The 22,089-nt window shown below is 43.5% G+C and overlaps 1 protein-coding gene across 17 annotated transcripts in view; it reads left to right on the forward strand.

Annotated features, from left to right (window-relative positions):
- The window catches only part of LOC137418161 (uncharacterized), a 183,314-nt gene that overhangs the window by 105,147 nt on the left and 56,078 nt on the right, over positions 1–22,089 (forward strand). For 15 of the 17 annotated variants that reach the window (XM_068104168.2, XM_068104171.2, XM_068104170.2 and 12 more), the window contains exons 1-15: positions 4,502–6,820; positions 7,185–7,319; positions 7,867–7,986; positions 14,218–14,310; positions 14,405–14,623; positions 14,882–15,052; positions 15,318–15,425; positions 15,711–15,848; positions 16,033–16,212; positions 17,127–17,318; positions 19,280–19,378; positions 19,486–19,606; positions 19,873–20,033; positions 20,130–20,236; positions 20,547–20,674. In XM_068104168.2, coding sequence (XP_067960269.2) covers positions 5,210–6,820; positions 7,185–7,319; positions 7,867–7,986; positions 14,218–14,310; positions 14,405–14,623; positions 14,882–15,052; positions 15,318–15,425; positions 15,711–15,848; positions 16,033–16,212; positions 17,127–17,318; positions 19,280–19,378; positions 19,486–19,606; positions 19,873–20,033; positions 20,130–20,236; positions 20,547–20,674 — 3,583 coding nt within the window. In that variant the 5' untranslated portion in view covers positions 4,502–5,209. Of the gene's footprint in view, positions 1–4,501; positions 6,821–7,184; positions 7,320–7,866; positions 7,987–14,217; positions 14,311–14,404; positions 14,624–14,881; positions 15,053–15,317; positions 15,426–15,710; positions 15,849–16,032; positions 16,213–17,126; positions 17,319–19,279; positions 19,379–19,485; positions 19,607–19,872; positions 20,034–20,129; positions 20,237–20,546; positions 20,675–22,089 lie in introns of those variants that run through there. The other 2 variants (XM_068104176.2, XM_068104175.2) reach the window with 1 other exon arrangement.

The following is a 22,089-nucleotide window of genomic DNA, read 5'->3' on the forward strand; positions in this document are numbered from 1 at the left end:
GCTCGGGGAGAACCCAAGGGGTGAATAAGATGGATACATAAGCAGAGTTTTGGGGGTGGTTTAATTGGTGTAGAAAAGATCATGGTTTTGGATGGGGGAATGATCAGCAGTGGTGGTGAACAGCTGTCTTGAAGGAAAGAATGAGATTGAAGAGAGTTTGGGAGATGGTTACACGGGTGGGAAAAAGAGGAATAAATGAGTTGAGGTGAGCAGTGGTTCTGGATTTTGGAAGTGTCACTAGGATACCTGGGAGTGACAAAGCACGGACAGGGCAGAGGGTGCGGAAATGTCACTAGGATACCTGGGAGTGACAAAGCACGGGCAGGGCAGAGGGTGCAAGACCAGAAATGAGGCAGAAGAAGACAGAGCTCTCATAGAGCATAAAACTCAACATGTGTACTCAACATGTGTACTCAACATGTGTACTCAACATGTGTACTCAACATAGAGCTCAACAACAGTCTCATAGAGCACCGGCCTGTCGGTGATGGTGAAGTGTTGGGCTCATAGACTCAGCCTCAACATAAGAGAATCCAATGATCTTGAAAGCCTTGGTTTCCACTGCATCAAGCTAAGCAAGATGTGAGGCAGGGGAGCCTGCCCAGATGGGAGAGCAGTACTCCATCAAACTGCGGATGAAAGCCTTGCAGGTGGATAGGAGCTCAGGTATGCCAAGGAAGGATTTGGCAGGATGTCCAGTCATTGACTGGCTTTGGAGGTCAACTTTCAAATGTGGTTTGCCCAAGAAAGATCATGGCTCATAGTGAGACCCAGGAGTTTGAGTGACTGAACTTCCTCAACAAGAGGATTGTTAAATTAAGTATATAGGAGGGTTTATCATGCGGTCCTTTCAGAGAGTGGGAGATTTGGTAGGATTGAAGGGCATATTCCAAGTATTTGACCAGTTTGTGATTTTGTCAAGGTCTGAAGAGAGGGAAGAGGCTTCTGCCTGCCTGTCTGAAGGATGAGGGATGTCATGGAAGAGGGAGGAATCATCAGCAAATAGATAAAGGGGATTTTCCATAGAGTCAGAGAGATCGTTGATGAAGATAAGGAATAGGGCTGGGCCCAGAACACTACCTTAGAGCACTCCAGCCTTGACAGGGAGAGGAGATGAAAGGATTCCCTTGCGTGCCACGCGTTGGCTTCGAGAGTCGATGAAGTCAGTAAACCATGTGTGGAGTTGACCATAGGCAGAGAGTTTGGAGAGCAAGGCAGGATGCCAAACTGTATCAAAAGCATGAGATATGTCTAGCGAGACGGTCCTAATCTTATGTCTGACATTGATGGTCTCCATCCATTGTTGGGTGAGTAGAAGCAGCATGTCCAAGGTAGAGGTAGAGTGACCTGGTCTGAAACCGAATTGGTGATCTGAGATGAGGTTGTTGGTGAAAAGGAAGGATCTAATTTCAACAGTGATGATGGATTATATGACCTTGCTGATGATTGGAAGCAAGCTGATAGGCCTCAAGTTAAGGGGATCAGATTTTGCACCTTTTCATGTAATGCAGTGATGTTGGTAGATTTTCAAGCAGATGGAAGGTGAGCTAGCACAAATGGCAAGGTAAAAAGGGCATAGAGAGGATGGGCAAGAGCAACAGAGCAGGTGTTTTGGACACATGAGCAAATGCTGTCTTGTCCATTTGCCAAATCAGAGCCAAGGGTTGAAAGAACCTTCCTCACTTTTTCAGGTGCAAAAGACAGAGTCCAGGAGCAGTTGGGTATGACTAAGTTGGGTGGGTACAGAGAGTGAGGGGTTGGGGACACAATATTTGGAAGCAAGCACAGAATTTAGGCATTCAGCCTTCTCATTAGTGGAGGGAGTTGGTGGTGGTGCGATTTTAATAGAGGGAATGGATTTAAGGGGAGCATGCACTGGAGACAGACTTAACAAGGCACACCCAGATTTTAAAGGAGGGAGACAAGTTTGAAAGTTCAGTACTGTATTGAGGTTGGACAGATGGTGTTTTCTCGCTCTTCTGAGAGTTCTTTTGAATGAATTGAGATTGCTTTCGGTTGGGTTTGTTTTCCAGAAAGAGAAGGCAAGTTGTTTCAAAGAAACTGCCTCACCACAGGATTCAGTGTACCATGAGCAGGAAGAAGGGTAGGATAAGTGAAGACGATATGGGATGGATCTGTTCATAAGAGAGAGCAGGTGTCTGTGGAAGAATTCCCGGGCTGAGTTAATATCAGGCGCAGTCGATATAGGAGACCAGTCCTAAAGAGAGATGGCTGCTGGCAGTCCCTGCCAATCTGCCTGAGTGAACTGCCAGATTCGCCGGCGCTTACGTTGCGTAACACATGAGTGTTTAGAAGTCGTCGTTTTTAGTCATGTGATGAAGCCGTCGTTTCGTCAGGTCAAAATTTCCCTTTAAGGTAAATGTCAGCAGCGAATACTTGAACAACATTTACCTCTTTTCACCAAGGTTCATTTTGGTTTTCTTGAACAGAATGTAAACAAAAATGATGACCAGCTTTAAATGACCTGGGTGTTAAAGGTCAAATATGAAGCCTTTTGAGATGTTATTTTTGTCGTTTGTTTCGTGATGCTTATGGGCCAGCCTTGAAAGAGACAAAGCCTTTTCGTCTTGTCTTTTATTGCTCAGTTGGGTACTGGGTTGGATCAACTGGTTGACCTTCAGTCTTCCAATCAGGTCTTTGCAGGGTTTGAATTTTGACCCCCTGCTGTGTTGGCATGGCCAGGCCACCTGGCATTACTCATGGCCATAGGCCATTGCACAACATCCCATTAACGACGATGCATCTTGCAGGTTATCTGCATTTGCATCATTTGTCATTTAAAAAAACGATCTGTTTTAAACTCAGGTATCTTGGCGAGTTAAAATATTGATTCTCCGATTTGTCAAGCGTATTTCATATCATCCGTGTTAATACGATCTTCACCTAACTACACCTTCCCCCCCTAAAGATAAAGCAAAAATCCCCATGTATTCAAGTGATTGTTGATTCCCTACTTGTGATGTACCACCCTCCCCTCAGTTTGCTTCTCTCCTTCCTATTGTGTGGACGTGGGGTTGGATTGGGTTTGGGAGTCAGTGGGCTTGGTGTCATGGAGGGAGTGTGTGCTCATGGATTGGGTGATTGAGTTAACTGGGTGTGGATGCACCAAAGGCACCATGGACCAATTGGCCTCTTCCTTTGTTGAGATTTATTTCCATGTGTACTGTTACTAAGGGGTGACTGAATGGCCGCTGAAGCAATGCAGAATTTGTGCTGCACATTCAAGGCTGGTGCTGTCACGCGTCTCCTTTCAGCCGTTGAAATGAACAAAATTGTATCGTAAAAAATCAAGGAAAATGGATAAACGTCTCTTCTTTCTAAAATATTACTGCGCATTCATAAATTCCACTTGGTGGTTTTGGTTGGATGCTTGTGATTGTGGAAACTTACCTTTTTTTTTTTTCTCGTAGCCTGACTTTGACTTCTCCCACATCCTTACTAGCTTAACCCTAACACAGCTTCCTCCTGTTTGTTATTTTCCTGCCTGTGTAATTTTGTGCATAGAAGTGAAACTTTGCTCTGGGTTTGAAGAAACAAACAATTACTGGTCGTATCGATGATCCTTTGGCTCACCACCTTTTGCTTCATCTTTGCTAACACTCTACTTAACATACCTCTCCATGGATTATGTTACAATAAACTAGTGCCTGATGTGAATGTCCATCCTTCAGGCCTCGTTTGACCGAATAGCTGCTGCTCAGAGATCTTGAGGTGCTTCAGGTATGTTGATAATGGCACAATGACTAGCGTGCAGGGGCAGAATGATGGTCACACAGTCTATAAGACGTGGAAGACAGTCGCACCGAAAGAACCTTGCCTGTGTTAACATGATAACCACCGTACTCAAGGCAGACCTTCCCTGCAGTGTTATTCCTGCTTCTCTTTTCAAGCTGGCCTTGCTTGGCTGTTGTGGTTTCGCATGGCCTGGCAATGATGGAATGGTAGATACTGATAAGTCAGCGTTTCCTGCATACAGTGTGTGTGGGCCAACTCGAATGGCTTCTATGTTTCACCATTGCCACGTATAACTCTGAGACCCTGGAACTTGCCTTGCTAACATCTCGGGAATTTGATAGAGAGGTGTGGTGGCTTTGTGTGTGTTGTAAATATGCACTCATGAAACCGTCTCGTGAATTGAGGCTTTCCTCGTCTTTTTGCTCGTGGAAAATGGTACAGCCCAACCTGGCCTGTTACATATTGAATCGTAATTCAGGGTTCAACCATTAACACATCCCTGAACGGGGAGTTTGCTTTTCTAGTTTTATTTATGAGGTTGAATTGCTGATTTTTTCTTTTGCACACACTTAAGTTACCTTGTACAGTAAGCTTTGGGGGTGTGTTTCACCCGCAGCAGGATTGGCACTTTTCACGGGTTCATGCTAGGCGATGGGCTAAAGGAATGTGTGGTTAACAGAATGACACATATCTCACACAGTCTCTGTGTTTATGTGCTAAAAGCTCCAAGCTGTTGTACAGTGGTATGAAAGGGAATTGCACGTTTGGAGAGTCTACTTGTGGGGGATCACGCGGAATGTTGGGGGTGTGATGCGAACGGGGAGTTGAGGGACGGATTTGCTATCATTAATTGTGAGCATTTTCTGCTTTTGATGCGTCCGCTTTACTACATTTGTCATACTGGAAGCAAACATCTGGGCAGCGTGCCACGTATCCTGTACAATAATCGCTCTCTTTTAATCCGTCAAAGCAGTCTGCCCTCTGCAGTGAGGCAGTGCGGGGTGCGCTGGCCGGAGCCTTCGGCAGAATTTCTGAATATCTCATGCTGTCGATGTAGCCATGTATCAAGAACGCTGCCTTCGCCTCCTTAGGCCTCACAGGCAGCTCCTTCCGGCTTCGTATTCCTGTGCTGGTTTGCACAGTGTGTGTGCGCGCTTGTTCACCTCTTCGGCGATGATACTCGGAGAATACCTTGAATAAGGTTGTTGTCATAGTGATGAAGCTCCCAAGTGCCTAGTAGCCTTGAGAAGTGTTTGTTGCTGTGGCTACGAGGATTAATGCACCCGCGCCGGCTCACTGGCAATCTGTACTGTTCACTTTGGGCAATAAGTGTCACCGGCTCAGCTGGGCCTATGAGACGAAAGGGTGAACGGAGTGGGAATATAAATTGCAACCGGAAACAACTGCTCAGTTCTTAGCTCTTCCTCCTCTGACAGTAAGGGAGCCAAGGCAGATGGCTCATCGAAACAGAGAAGGATGCCGAATTTGTGGACGGGAGCTGTGTGGGACACGGAGGCGTTGGCTCTTCCATGCGCGGCCAGGCCGGGCTGCTCTTCATACAGTGCTTGCGCACGCGACACGTTGTGCGGTCTCTCGTGGGGATGGCTTGGCAGAGTTTGCTTGCTCGAAGTGTGCCTTTATGCTCGAGCAAGTGTACCGTTATGACACGGTGATGGCACGTGTGCAAGCGTTGTCTATTGAACATCTCCGACGCCTGGCCTTTGATAAGGCACGGCTGCTGCATTGCATTGCGTACCTACATGGGCGCACTCATCCAGGGTGCAGCTGTGTCATGGAACCGCCCACTGTTGATGATTGTTACAACGCTTTGCTGCAGAAAGACATGGCACTGGCAACACATGAGTGGTGGTGGTCGTCAGAGGAAAATGGTGGACTTGCGAGGGAGATTCCTTCTGGATCGCTGAAGAGCTATCGTGCTGGGAGCAGCGAGCCGTGGTCGTGTCGGAGCTGCAGAGCCTTGCGTGTGCCCGATGCTGCGTACGAGTCTGTTTGTCATGTACCGCGTCACCTGGCCATCCCTCTGCAGTCCTGTCCTGGTGCCTGCCTGCTTGAAGAAGAGGATGGCTGGGTAGATGCTGATAGCCAAGTAGTGTCTGATGGTGAAGAAAAGGAATTTTGTTCGCAATCCCAACCAGATGATCGGTTGCCCAGACAAAGCAACTACATTGAGACCACACCTTGTGATACACATCTGTTGTTGGGAGAAGATGAGTCAGTTAAGAAAGAACAATTAATTGCTGATGAAGAGGTGAAGACTTCTACAGATGTGTTAGAGGAAGAAGAGGATGAGAAAGCTGATCGAGTAAAAGGTAGCTACTCTTTAGTGGCCTTGGAGGACGAAGAGGTGCATAAATTTGTCAGTGATGATTGTGACCATCTGAGATGTGAGCTGACCTTCATTGGTGAAAATGGTGCCGAGATGGATGCTGTTTTACCAGAGAGGGGACAGGGTAAAGAACTTGTAAGTGTGTACCCTTCATTGGATGGAGAAGATATTGCATGTCTTGGAACTGTGAAAGAATATGGAGATGCTGAACAGCCATACACAACCATGCCAAACCTTTTGAAGATCGATGAAGGGCATAAGCCAAAACCATTGCACAAAATTTCACAAGTGAGTGGAACAGATTACGAAGCATGTGCTGAAAATGAGGACAAAGCCCTGGCTCTTCACGGCCCCGTTATTGAGACACTTATTGGGGTTGGCGAACAAACTACACCCGAAGAAAAGGGACCGGAGGTGCCGCTAGACCAGACGCCTCTTTTCACTGTCTGGCCTGCCATCCGGTTAGATAAAGCCAATGCTGTCTTCCTCACTAGCTTATCCCATTTTCTTGAAGGCATTCACTTTCGGCCAGTCGTTCGCCCGCAGGGCAGCAAGATACCAAGTGCAGAAAGAGTCTGCTATCGACCTCAGTACTCCCGCTTGGAGACGTTGATGCCGAGTTGGTCATGGTCAGTTTGTGCACAAGCCGATGAGGATCTTTTGCCATGCAATCTAATTGATGACTTGTTTGAAGACTTTATTCCCATTAAATTGAAGGTACATCGACTCACGTTGGTTTAAATGTTCTACTCTTTGGATACAGCACTTGCTTTATATAATTTACATTTTTGCTCCATAATGCTAAGTATGCTTTCATTAAGCTCAGACATTTTTGTTTTGTGCATCTGTAAGCATTTAATAACCGTCAATGGTTGCACGTTGTTGTTTGCTGAGTGGAAGATTTATACAATGATCAAATACTGTTGCATCAAGGGTCACAAGGAAGGCTCACGTAACTATTTTGACGCCCTAAACTGCATGATCCTTCGACCACAAAACCACCCTTGAACCACATAATAGTATCCAGCACAGCATTGAACAATCAGTAGCGTGCCAAAATCTACCTGCCTCTATCCTGCAGCATGTATCAGAGGAGCGGCAAGAGGAGGCAAACAACAGTGAGGAGCGCAACCGACTGGTGAGCGCGTTGGAGCAGGCACAATCTGAGACCCTGTCTCTCTGGGATGCGCGGCGGACTGCTGAAGCTGCTAATCAGGTGAAAGCAGGTCGTGATCTTCTGTGTGCCCCTTAATAGTTTTGTTGATTGTCTGCAGGCTGCACTGGCCTTCCATTTTGTTCCATTGCCCATCGACGGTCATCCCTGGGGTGGAATAGATATAATTTCAGGTGGCTTTTGCTGTTTGGCTGGGGAAAGCTTGACTCAAGTCTATCACGAACTGGCTGGCCAGGCTACGTTTGACTAAGGTTAGAGCTGAAATTTGCAATTTGGCCAGGATGCCGGCGATAGCTCACCTACTTTTCAAAAGGACATCGAGGGATATTTAACATTCACCAACTCATGCCAGCAGACGGGACTTTCAGTTAAACATCCGTTGATGAATTGATGAATCGCCCTGCCTGTGAAACACCAGGATGACAGTTTGTAGCTGACTCAGGATTTGAACCCAGGCTAGACAGCTTATATGTGACTGTTCGTACCTACCTCTTGGTCATCTTGCCAGCCCATTGTAATGACAATGTAAAAAAGAAATTTAATATTCTGTAAGCATTTCTCTTTTTCCCCTGCCTTGATTTTCCTCTAGGCATTGCTGGAGAAATTAGCACAAAAAGAGGAGAAAATGAAGGTTCAGGAGCAGAATATTTTGAAAAGGGATAAAGCTATCCAAGGCCTCACTATGGCCCTTCGTGCGAAAGACAAAGAGGTAGGATCCACGGCTACTGTAATGCTACCTTTCAAACATTCTCATACTCTCCCACAGGAGGCCTGCAGAAAAGTCTTGGTTTGGCTCTGACACAACATCGTCCAGGAGCTGAATGACGTGACCGATCGCTAATTGCACCAAAATGGATTTCACTTGTGTTGTGTTCAGACAACATTCATAAACAACATATTAAAGGTTTATTTGGGTGGAACATATTTTTGGGTGGGAAATTATGTAAAACTACAATTGGTATTATTCCTGATTTTCGTAATATTCACAACTAGCAGAATTATGTCATTTAAATTAACAGGACAACAACTTCACTATTTACCCCCAAAATGGAGGGTTAGGGTTATGGGATTGGCTACCTGCCACGCTCTGACAGGCCCCTCCATTTTTGGGGTGAGGGAGAAGGGACTGCGGAAAAATTTACCCATGCAAAGAGTGCTTTAACCTCAGTGTTGTCCAGGTGAAGAAGGAAATTGTAACACCCTCTGGCACCACCTGGGTGGTGCTGCAGGGTACACATTTACATAGAGAATTTGTGCCCCCCATGCCTACAGCGCTCCCACGTGACACCATAGCCACATAGCCTCTGTTACGCCCACACAAAGTTGTATTTGTACCCTGGGTTTGCAGTTTGTATCTTAAAAGATGTGGCCGTGCATATAAGGTACAAAGGCAGACGGACAGCCACAGAGACGCGTTTTGGTGTTTTGTGTGTGTTTGTGTCCCTGTTCTCCACTGTTATTGTGCTTCCCTCTCTCTCTCCCTCTCTTGTCTCCCACTCCTTTATTATATGTTGTATGTATTAGCCCCCATATGAGCCTCGACTAAGCATACAAACACGCCCCTCCCCCCATTAGCAATACAGAAACTTCTCTACAAAGAAGAGGAAGAGGATTCCTGTTTCTAGTCAGGTTCACTATGTCAATAAATTATATTTCGTTCAAAATCATGGTAGATTAGCAAACCTATACATTTTTGGAAAGGTTATAGCATAAGGAAACTAAAAATCAATGTTTACATTTGAAATGCACACAAAACCAGTTCAAACCAATATGGACAACACTTCCAGAGGCTGCAAAGATCTGCAATGAACTTGTTAAGTGTGGGTGCAAAAAAGGATGTACTGGTCGTTGCCGGTGTAAGAAAGCTGCACTTCCCTGTACTTCTCTCTGCGCATGTGATGGAGAATGCAGCAAAGACTAGAAAACCACAAGATGGCACAGTTACAGTCTGCGATGTCATAGACACTTTTAATCACTGAAGAATGCCAACCTGTTAAGAGTATTTATATGCATTCCCAGTATGCATGATACTATGCAAAATTTATATTTTCATATGACTGCTTAATATTTTATGTTACCATTGGATTCCTAGACCCTAAAAATGTAGGTGTAGGCACTGCAACCATTTAGATAGCTGTTCTAATTATGGAGATATTCATCAAAACAGGTCTGTTATGGCGGCCATCTTTGATTTCAAGATGGCTGCCATATACTATTGAATATTTTATGTTGTCATTGGATTCCTAGACCCTAAAAATGTAGGTATAGGCACTTCAACCATTTTGATATCTGTTCTAATTATGGAGATATTCATCAAAACAGGTCTTGTATGACGGCCATCTTGAATTTCAAGATGGCCGCCATATGGGGTGAAATTGGAGATGCCCCCTGGACTAAAAATCTTTATTTTGGGGTATTCTAGCCATGTGTCAAGTTTCATGCTTTTAAGGGAAAAGGCACAATTCATCAGTTAAGCAGCCCCACTATTGTAGCATAAGGAAACTAAAAATCAATGTTTACATTTGGAGAGATACCTGTATGGCGGCCATTTTGGATTTTCAAAATGGCCACTGTAAAATACATATTTTGTTCTATTTCTGCCTCTAATTACCCTAAAAACTTTTTAAAATATACTAAACCTATATTTTCAGGGACAAGGAATCCAATGAAAGTATCAAATTAGTGCTATGGGGAATGGTAAGACACGAATCAAAGGTTTTAAATTGCAAAATACTGTCTTTATATTCGTGATAAGTTGCATAATCAAATACATGTTATCATTTTGTACAGGCAGTTAATAACATCAAAATGTGTCACAATAATTCATATCATCAAACATACACAGGCAGTCAGCAAAATCATATATACACATGCAGTCAGTATAACTTCACATCTACACAGGCAGTCAATGACAAAATATACACAGGCAGTCAATGGCATCAAACATACACGATTACAGAATATGCCATTTAGAGTTCGTCATCACTGTCATGTGTGTCGTATCCGACAATATAGTCCGCATCGTTTTCACAGTCCGTTCCACACAAGCAAAGGTCGGTCAAATTGATTGGCAAATCGAATTGGTCGAATGGTCGATCGAATCGAATTCGATGAATCGAATCGAATCGAATCGAATCGATCGAATTGGTCGAATGGTCGAATGGTCGATCGAAGCGATTGGTCGAATGGTCGAATTGGTCGAATGGAATTGGTCGATTGGTCGAATTGGTCGAATTGGTCGAATCGAATTGGTTGGAATTGGCAAATGTAAACATTGATTTTCAGATTTTCCATGTAATAACGTTTCCAAAAATGTATAGGTTTGCTAATCTACCATGATTTTGAACGAAAAAACATAGTGAACCTGACTATTCCAATGAAAGTCCTGTAAATGCATGAATATCTATTATATAGGAGAGCCGTTTGTGTTTCTGTGTCTGTGTCTGTCTGTCTGTCTGTCTGTGTGTCGCCATTTTTCTCTGAAATGAGCGATGATCAAATGATCGATCGAAGAAACGGATCTTCATAAAAACATTCAGATGTTAATCAGTGTTTGTCAGGGAGTGTTTCGGAAAAAATAATTTGAACATTATGAAAAAACAAAGTTGAATTTTTGGGGATTAAAAACAAAATCACTCTAGAATGCCTAAGCATTTGTAGCTAAGTAAAAGGTAATAATAAATGGTCCCGAACCCCATTACTTACATTTTGTTAAAATGTCAATGTTATCGATTTGTAAAACTGCAAAAAAGGTCAATAAAAAGAAGAAAACCCTAAAGAATATTTCAACATAAATACAGAAGGTAATGTTACTCCGTGACTGCATCACTGAAGAAAAAGTTAGTGAATATGAAAAGGGAGCCTCCGTAAACAAAAAAGGTCTCCGAAAATCAAAAAGTAGCCCTCGAGAGAGATTAAACAAGACAGTTTTTTTTTCTCGAAAAGAGCCCTTGAAACAAATATTTTTGAACCCTGAATCCCTACTGAAGAGGATTAAACTGAATGTTTCCCTGCCAAACTTTGATTTTATGGTACACTGCACAAGCAAGCCAAAGCTTGCTCACCTCCTATGATAGCCTCTTGCTTGTTTTCCTGGTTGGCAAATATCTTTGCTCATGTCCTCATTAGTCCTCATTGTTTCAGTGCTACAGCTTTGCCTCACCCAAATACTTGAGATGTTGTATCACGTCCTTGAATGGAATGAGCAAACTGTAGATACTTTGGCTTCAGTACCCATTGTTTCCTTGATGTGCTTTTTGTCATATACAGTGCCTTCAGAAAGTATTCACACCCCTTGACTTTTTCACACTTTGTTGTGTTACATCCTGAATTTTTTCAATGGTTTAAACTGAGATTTTTTTTGTCACTGATCTACATGTAGAACCCCAACAATGTCAGGGTTGAATTACAAAAAACAATTACAAAATAATTAAAAATAAAAACTGAAATATCTAATTTACACAAGTACTCAACCCCCTGAGTCAATACTTCATAGAAGTTAATCATTTCCTAACTGCAGCGATTGCAGCTTTGAGGCTACTTGGGTATGTCTGCTTCGGCTTTGCACATTTGGATTTGGGGAGTTTCTCCCATTCTTCCTTGCAGATTTGCTCAAGCTTTGTCAAGTTGGATGGGGAGTGTCGGTGAACAGAAATCTTCAAGTCTCCACAGATTCTCAATGGGATTCAAGTCTGACTCTGGTGTGTAGCTTTGGCTGGGCCACTCAAGGACTTTCACATTCTTGTTCTGAAGCCATTCCATTATTGCTTTGGCTGTATGCTTAGAGTCATTCTCCTGTTGGAGCATAAATCTTCGCTGCAGTTCAAGCTCTTTTGCACTCTGAAGTAGGTTCTCCTCAAGCAATTGCTTCTATTTGGCTCCATTCATTATTCCCTCTATCATTACAAGTCTCCCAGTCCCTGCCACTGAAAGCATCCCCATAGCATGATGCTGCAGAAACCATGCTTCACAGTAGGGTTGGTGTTATATGGGTGATGACCTGTGCTCTGTTTTGCCAGGCATAGCACTTTGCATTCAGGCCGAAGATTTCAATATGCATCTCATCAGACCACATAATATTTTGCCTCATGCTCTCAGTCTTCCATGTGCCTTTTTGCAAACTCCAAGCGTGCTGTCATGTTCATTTTTCTCAGGAGTGGCTTCCGTTTGGCCACTCTCCCATAAAGCCTAGATTTGTGAAGGGCTGCAGAGACTGTTGTCTTTCTGGCAGGTTCTCCCATCTCAGCCAAGAAACTCTGTAGTTCTGTCAGAGTAGTCATTGGGTTCTTTGTCATCTCCCTGACCAAGGTCCTTCTTGTCCGATTGCTCTGGTCGATCGGCCAGCTAAAGGAAGAGTCTGGGTAGATTCCTATTCTATCCATTTCCTAATGATGGAGCTCACTGTGCTCTTGCGAATTTGGACACTAGAAATTGTTTTATACACTTTCCCAGGTCTGTGCCTCCTCAAAATTCTATCTTGGAGTTATATGGACAGTTCCTTGGACCTGCTGGTAGAGTTTCTGCTCTGACATGCACTTTCAACTATGGGACCTTGTAAAGAAAGGTGTTTCTCTTTCTAAATCATGTGCAATCAATTGAATTGCCCAATCCAATCAAGTGGGCTCAAATCAAGTTGCAGAGACATCTTAAGGATGATCAAAAGAAATTGGATGCACCTAAGGTCAATTTGGAGTGTAACAGCAAAGGGGTTGAATACTCATTGTCTCAAGACATTACAGCTTTTCATTTTTAATTATTTTGTAAAAAATAAAAACGCTTTGATATTATGGGGTGCTATGTATATCAGTGATAAAAAAAAAAAAATCTCAATTTAATCCATTTAAAATTCAGGCTGTAACACAACAAAATGTGAAAAAGTCAAGGGGTGTGAATACTTTCTGAAGGCGCTGTATCTTTGAAATGTAGCACCTTTCTTTGGCTCTGATATGAAGTAAACCTGAAGGTGTTCAAACCTACATGGTTACCTAAAAGAACAAGAAGATCACTACCCATCACAGTTTGCATTTTATTGGACTGCAGTTTGCACTATCAAGAGACATGTATCTCCTTTTGCTTGTCTTGTTTGGATTTTAGAGCATTCTATTTTTTCACCCTGGGTGCTGCAATGAATCTCTGCTTGCTAATCTTATTTGACAGAAATTCTGCAATTTTCAATTTCGATTTCATATTCTTCTGAAAGCATCCCTGTTTTCATTTCATTCATTCATTCATTCATATTCTTCTGAAAGCATATTATCAGTCCTGTAAAATCAGATGTGCAACATCTGCTGAGTGCTGTCCTTGGTGGAGGTGGGCATCTGAATAACCATCAAATACCACCATAAAATGATTGAACCTCTTTGAGACAAGATACATTTTTAGGAGCCCTATAGCTTTTTCCAGATCTTCATTATGCTTTCATCTTTTCAAGTTAATGGTGAAATTACATTACGCCAACTAAAATGGCATTCAATAGAGTGCATACATCTGCTAGGCTGAACAGTTTATATTTTGTATTCCTTGATAGGCCAGATCCCAATTTGGATCTTCACCAAAATCTAATAAATTTGTCTTTGACACAACCAAACTGTCCACCAAGTTTTGTCCAAATCCGTCCACAACGTTTTGATATATCCTGCTCACAGACAAACAGGGGTGGAAACATAAATCTCTGTCCACCTTCGGTGGCAGAGGTAATTCTGAAATGACGCAATTTACCTCGAAAAAACAATTCCATGGATCATGTTTTGTTAGGTTTAGGGATGTTGATGTAACGTAATGCAAATGAAATACGTTTTGTTGATGGGTTCACCATAATTTTTCCATGTAGCTCCTGGTCTAGCATGCAGCTAGATGGAGTCGAGTGAAGCTGATGAACCTTCAGGTGTTTTGTGCATATTTTGACAATGTGTTGTGATGCTGTACTATACGTTCCTTCTAGATGGAAGAACTATGCATTCAGATTGAGGAGAAGGATGGAGCCCTTGTGTCGGCACGAGACCTTGCTCACAAAGCACAAATGGCGAAGTTTCAGGTAACAGAGGTCTTCTGTAATCCCTTAACATGAAACCTCAACGGCTTCTCTGTTGCACAGATCTGAATGGGCTCTGTGCCATCTTCACCATTAGGGTACGGGAGAGCACCAAGCGCTGTTGAACGAGAAGCAGGAAGAGGAGTTGCAGTTGCATGCATGCTTGCTGCAATGCAAGGGACAGCTGCAGGCGGTGTCTCGTGAGTTGGCCCGCCGTACGCAGGAGCTCGCTGCAGCCTGTGCCAGCCGTGATTCAGCGGACGTCGAGAGGGATGAGACACTATCAGACCTGCATCGCTGCAAGCGGAGGTTGCAGGTAATGCCTCACGTTTTGGGCCATGCAGGACAATCCAAAGGCATTGATAGAACCCATTGGACCTGTTCTGTTCTTGGGTTGCAAAGGAGTGGCACTGGATGGGCCTTGGCTAGAGCAAAAGGATAATGTGGTATTTCATTTCATAGCCGGTTACAATACATTCCTTTGGATACATCACTGAGCTGGTGATCATGCCATGCTCTTTTCGAATGTATCCTGTTGATGGTGTTGCCATGGTGTTGTGTCTCTTCGTGTTAGGAGCTGCGTGAAACTGGACGGCGGCAACAAGCTGAGGCCAGTGATAGAGAGTACAATTTGAGTCAGCGTTATGATACGTTATTGGCAGAAGAGCAACGCCAAAGACAGAGTCAGGAGCTCCTCGTGGCTCGACTGTCTGACTCATTAAAGCACAAAGACAGTCTCCTTCAGGTACCATTCATTTTGGCAACTTCTGAATTTCACACTGTCACCACCTCATTCTTTACCCATCTTTCCCCCACCCCACCCCTCTGACTTATTATTTGTTGGGTGCAATTTCACCTTCTCCATCACTAAACGACTCAATCAGAATCATCTTAATCCGTTTTAAGTCGCATATCCTATCAAGTCCTGATTCAGTTTTATCAGAATCAGTTTTAAGTCGCATATCCTATCAAGTCCTGATTGTCCTCCACTATAATGCACTTGTTCACAGGAGTACCTTGAGATGTTGAAGAGTCCCTCGGAGCAATGTGAGGATGGGACATCGGTGCTGATCTCAAAGCTACGTGAGCGCCTCAAAGATCGAGAACAAGCTCGAGAGGTAGGACCGCTCTAAACTTTTATCAACAGAACATATTTTTGTATTCCAAGGATACCCGATTAACATCTGCTCCACATATCTCGAGTTCACAATGTAGAAGATATTGGGCTGGCAAGGGTTATACTGTGTGACAGACTGTGACCTTTTTTGTTCTATACTGTTGAACGATCTTGCCTTGGTCAATCAAAGATTATCTTTGTGATGAACTGCTACGAGACCTATGTCTAGTTAATAGTTATTCTCTAGCTTGGTGCCATTATTGATGGCGAGTCTGTTGGGCTGCAGCGGGAATTTGGAGACCAGGCCATGGCAGTGCAAGAGAAAGAAAAGGAGATTTCTGAGCTGCGTCTCACCCTACGTGAAAGAGAGAGTAATCTGGAGCGCATGCAGTGCCTGCTAAGGGACAACGAAGCGTCCATGACAGTAAGCGACTTCAACCTGCACCACTTGCATATGTGCTTATTGTGATGTCATTGCCACAAGTGCAATTTGATGCAGTTTAAATTAGGTCAAAGCTCATACTGAAAAGTTGCAATTCTTCTCTTCCTTTGTCCATCCAGAGTTAAATATGATCAATCTCATGATTGCTTTTACTTATGTCTCATAGAGCTTGGATGAAATAATCAGAGAGAAAGACAAAGAGCTCCAGCACCTGGCCACTGCATACAAAGACCTACAGCGTGAACGCAGAAGACTTGAGGAAGAACACACGAGCACCCTCGCTGACATGGACTCTCTGACTACGCAGCAGTGCTCTATGCTCGACATCCTCTCGCGTGATCTGCAGGTTTGCTGATGCAATGGTGTTTACACTTTTTTTTTTTTTTTGGACTTGAAGGTTTCCTTATGAGGAGTAATTAATACCCTTCGTCGGAGCAAGAGCTAGAGGTTAACACTCAAAACGTCAGCCTTACTTTGCTTCTCATGGTTGAGCACACCGTTGTCAACCTTCAGTTAAACCACCTTTAGGTCAACCTTCAGTTGATAAAACCTATTTTTCCATTTGTTCACAGACGCAGCCTGACACTAGCCATGACAAAGTCCAATATTCCTCCATATGTGGAGATGCTAAGACCTTTATGCAAACGTAATATGCGATTTTTTTCAGATCTGTGATTTTATTTTGGCATATATATACACTATGCTTAGACTTGAATCTGTCCAATAAGTTTGCCATTTTAAACCCAAGTATGATGACTGGTGTTGGCCTGGTGCCAAGGTGCTTAGCACCAGGTTGACCTGGTGCTAAGCCAAGCCTGGTGTTGGCTTAGCGGTTAGGGTCCAGGCTTGGGATCCGAGGATCCTGGGTTCGAATCCCGGTCGATCGCTGAATTAACGCCAGGGGGTTGACTCAGCCTGTCATCCTTCCGAGGTCGGCAAATTGAGTACCAGCTTGCTGGGATGAATGATCCCGGTGTGTACCCTGGTTTAGAATAGGTACACCGTATCCCTGCGCATCATAAGAGGCGACTAAGGGTTGGCGTCAGGAAGGGCATCCGGCCATAAAAACATTGCCTCAAACAGGGAACCATGATTGTCATGGGGCCCGCAAGGCTAACCCCCGCTCTAGCGGGGAAAATGGCCTTAAAATGATCATTCATTCATCATTCATATGATGACGATCCTCCCCTGGCTTTGATATCTTTTCCACTTGGAGATCACTCTGTGCCTGGCTGTGGTGTGTGTGTCCTGCAATTACAGGAAGCCAGGGCAGCACTGTTGGACCGATCGGGCCGGGCCGTGGAGGAGACTACTCAGCAGCTGATTTTGCGTTTATCTGAGCGTGAGCAGCTTCTGCAGGAAGTTCTTAATGAGAAACAGCTCCAGAAAGAGCGTCACACCTTTGAAATGCACTGCCTGCAAGAGCGCCTGCAGCAGCAGCATATATCTGACGTATGTGCCATTCAATTGTTGCACACTCAGAGTTGAGGGTTGACAAAATCGTCAAGAAGTACAGGAGAAGGTTTATATTAAAAGGAGATGTTTAATATAGAGATGAGATGAATGGTTAATAAATCCAACATTGTTTGTCCCACATTGCAGTACTGTATATGATTTAGTGCAATGTTTGAACTCTAAGGTATTCATAGAATACTTACCCTGCGCAGTCAACTTGGTGCAAGCCAACTCTTATGTTTTTGAACGTTTTTTTTTTTTCCAATATGGCTGCCAGACCACGTGAGCAATGACATCATAAATTTATATTCCCTAATATAATTGTTGCATAGATCACGCTCAATAAATTTCAAACTGATCAGACTAAGCGTTGTCCCCGTCGAATTATGATGTCATAATTATGACACCAATGACGTCATAATTAACAACACCTATTCCCCATATGGAGTTCTTCACAATGAGCCTGTTTCAATTTTTTCCATAGAGCGATTTTGGAGATATAGAGGTGCAACGTTTTTCGGTTTTTCCAAGATGGCACCTGTACCACTTGACTGATGATGTCATAATTATCATTAAAATATTCTAAAGGAGGAGGCGCTCCTATGGTGAAAATTTCGTGCCGATCAGACCAACAGTTGCTGAGGAAAAAAATTCGTAATGATCGGATAAGTGTTGTATTTGTCGAATTATGACGTCATAACAAAGGCACCAATTATATCATCATTAACATATCTTATTCCCCATGGGGAGTCGTTGACAATGAGCCAGGTCTCAATTTCTTCCATGGAGTGGTTTCAGAGATCTAGAGGTGCGAAGATTTTCCAAGATGGTGCCTGTACCACATGACCTATGATGTCATAAATCATTAAAATATTATACAGGAGGAGGCCCGCCTATAGTGAAAATTTCGTGTCAATCGGACCAAGAATTGCAGAGAAAAAAAATCATGCTGATCAAATCAAGCATTGTACTTGTCGAATTATGACGTCATTATTAATGCACCGATGACATCATCATTAACATATCTTATTCCCCAAAGGGAGTACTGTACTTGACAATGAGCCATGTTTTAATTTTTTCCCTGGAGCGGTTTCGGAGATACAGAGGTACTTTTTCGATTTTTCCAAGATGGCGCCTGTACCAACTTGACCTATGATGTCATAATTATCATTTAAAAAATTATACAGGAGCTGCTCATATTCTGAAAATTTCGTGTCCATCGGGCAGAGGATTTTTTTTTCCATCGGGCTAACAGGTGCAGAGGATTTTTTTTTTTTTCATACTGATCATATCAAGCGTTGTACTTGTCGAATTATGACGTCATAATGAAGGCACCGATGACATCGTCATCAACATATCTTATTCCCCATGGGGAGTACTTGACAATGAGCCATGTCTCATTTCATTTTTTTCCATTGAGCGGTTTGGGAGATATAGAGGTGTAACGTTTTTCCAAGATGGCGTCTGTACCACGTGACCTATGTCGTCATAATTACGAATAAAAAAATTATACAGGTGGAGGCACTCCTATGGTAAAATGTTGTGCCAATCGAACCAACGGTTGCCGAGAAAATGAATTTAAAAAATGCAGACATGTACGCATGCACGTACGCACCGAATGCTTTTTTTTTTTCTTTTTTTTTTTGTATACAACATCGAGGCTCGTGTAAGAGCTAACATCAATCACAAAAAACCCTGCTTAACCCTGCTTTTCGCTCTGCAAGCGCAGGGTAATTATGAATGCCATTATTATTTGCTCAATTTAAACCAAATGTCATGTCTTGTAGTTTAAAGTTGGTGGAAGCAGACATTTGTGGAGACCATTACACCTGTTAAGGGCATGTACTGCTTGTGAAGGTTATGTGGTTGTGTACACATGATGGGCGATGCTCTGATAGCTTTCCAGAGTGGATGCCATGCTGTGGTTAATTATTTTCTGTGCCCATCGTGACAAGCAGGACACGTCGTGTCAGGGCTCGAGTGATGACTGGATGTCGAGGCAGTTGGAACTAGAGAGGATGCGGGTTTTGTTGAAGGAAAAGGATGTGATCATCAAGGTAGGAATACTTGTTGGCCTTCTTAATAAGTAACCTATAACTCCCCAAAATTAACGTAGCATCCACAGCTTTGACTTGTGTTATTGTTGTATGTATGTGTGGTGCAGAAACTGGTGAACAGTGGACATGGGAAGGACCAGCTGTTGGACAAGTTACAGAACCAGGCCGGACAGCCTCACATGCTAAAGCTACAGCAGACGTTTCGCGTTCGCACCGATGAGCCTCACGGTACGTTCCTGCCGGAGTGGTAATTGAGTTGGTCACCTGTGGTTTTTACACTGCCAAAAGGGGTCTTTTATTTTAATTAACTTCATAAGTGTGCTTCTCCTGTCCAGATGCAGAGCAAGAGAAATGCAGAGTGTGCACTACATGGTCTTGTCTTTGGATATTAATCCAAGCATCTGTAGCATAGTGGAACATACCAACTATGAACTGTTTTTTAAAAGCTTTGACATGTTCTGAGTGGCTTGTGTGCCTATAACGTGCTTTTGTAGGCCAGCTTTCGGGGGGAGAGTCCACAGATGTCTCACAAGCAGTGATCTATTCAGACGAAAGGGCTCCATCAAGCAAGAGCAGCCGCGATGGCTCGTGTGGACGTGTCAAAAGATTCTCCCGGCATGAGACGGCAGTCAGAGAAAGTGAGGAGCAGTGCAAGGTAAGACAGGTTCATAGTGAGGTCTACCTGCATTTGCTCTGTGAGTGGCATCAGATCAGTTGTGATTGGCTTAACACTCATTCTCATGCATTTCAGCTGCGGAAATCTCTTGAAGAGCTTATAGCTGAAAACAAACGGCTGTGCATGGCTCTGCAAGCGGAACTGAAACTGCATGCCCAGATGGGACACGAAGGGGCCGACAGGTAATCCTGGTCGTCTCGTTAAATGGGTTGTGCACTGTTTGCAGCAAGTTTTAATTGACTATGCTTTTTCAGCTGTGTATGGTGGATAGTGTGGTTCGAGTTAGCACCTCTTTGGGAATTTTATTTATTTATTTATTTATTTATTGTTTGAGGTAAAACCGATTCAAATATGTTGTGGTTAAAAATCAAATATCTCTGCGGGATGATACAAGGTGGGTATTTGTGCGATTCACTGATATCTTTGTGGAAAAAGTGTTGCTCTATTTTCTCTGTATATGCTTAGTTCTCTGTCATGTACATTTTGTGACAGCGCATCAATGGACAAGGCGTTGGCTGACATTTGCAACCTGTGGCAACAGCTTGAAGAAGGACTGGCAGCCAATGATGATTTGCGACGGGCATTAGAGCGAGTGCTCTGTGAAACTCCAAACGACGCAGGTGTGGGACTGGGGGAGCTGGGAGCTCTACCTGGCAGTGCGGTGGTCATGTGATCAGACAAATTGTCTGTATGAGCCAGTACTGCACATAGCCCCGTTTTAATTGCTGCGAATGTGCACTGCCTTCTTTTTTTGCACCTCAAATTTGGATGTTTGGGAGTCTCGTGGGATTCTCATCTTTGTTTTGCATGGACATCATGATGCTTGGCATCTTCAGAATACCATCCTGGTGCATCTGATGGGTCTTTCTCCTCCATGTAAAGAAAAGTGGAAAAAATGCTTCCTGTGTCTTCTGAATTGTTATTTCATTCACCTGTATTTGTGCGCAAGTTAAACAGCCTCAAAAGCTTGTTACTGCCTTAACGACACCAGCTTTACGTTCATAACTGAATAATTAGTGGCTGAGAGCGTTGCAATTTGGGGAAGGGTTTGGTGGGGTCTGACACCTTCGGTTTGTTCAGCACGATCATTGGAGTGAGTTGCGAATAAACACCTGAAGTTTGCAAGTGAGGTTTTTGCTGCATGTGACACTTAATGGCACACAATAAATCATACGTTTTATATAACGAGCATGGTCTTTTTTACCATCTTTGTCAATCAGTTTACTTCAAATCACACGGTTATGGCTTCCATTCTTAGCTAGCATTGGAGATCTTTTTTTCCCCCAAGCCATTTGATAGCCCCATCTTGGTCATGGGCCCAAAAGAGAGCAAAGTTCAATTTACGCTGTAATGTGGCACCAAATGTGCTGACCGCACATTGGGCTGCGGTAACGATGATTGGCCTGTTTGGTTAACCCCTTTTAGCACCGAGGCCAAAGCGCAAAGCAGAGCCCAAAGGCCGTCAGAAGCACACTGAGTGCAGAGCTCGCCAAGTGCCACGATGATGATTTTTCGATTGGTGGTTTAATCTGGTAAAATTGAATTTGCCAATATTGCGGAGATCGGGGAAAAATGCACAAAAAAGTCTCAATGTAAAAATAACGATTATTCAAGTTTACCCTAGCAAGTCTTCCCCTTGTGCTTCATGCAAAATGGACAGAGAAGCCGAGCTGTGTCACCAAACGCATAATGTTCAAAGTACCCTGTTTCTTACTTTTTCTTTTTCTTTTTTGTATACAAGATCGAGGCTCGTGAAAGAGCTAACATTAATCACACAAAGACAAACCGACACATAAAACATATAACATGGGGAGCGGTAGACAAGATGGGGTGAGAGGGGGAGGAACACAAACACAACATCTGAGAGCAGGGACATCGAGATAACTGATTGGTTTGAAGCATTATCACATGCCCACCAGCACCGAATATCAGAATTAACCATTCCGAATGGAAATGTCCATAGGGTTCCCAATTGAAACGCATGTAAAGATGTTAAATCTTGGGCAAAGATAAATAGTTTCAAACCTGAACCACC

The sequence above is a fragment of the Myxine glutinosa genome, chromosome 8, assembly GCF_964187855.1.
Source record: "Myxine glutinosa chromosome 8, kmMyxGlut1.1, whole genome shotgun sequence".
NCBI classification, from domain to species: domain Eukaryota; kingdom Metazoa; phylum Chordata; class Myxini; order Myxiniformes; family Myxinidae; genus Myxine; species Myxine glutinosa.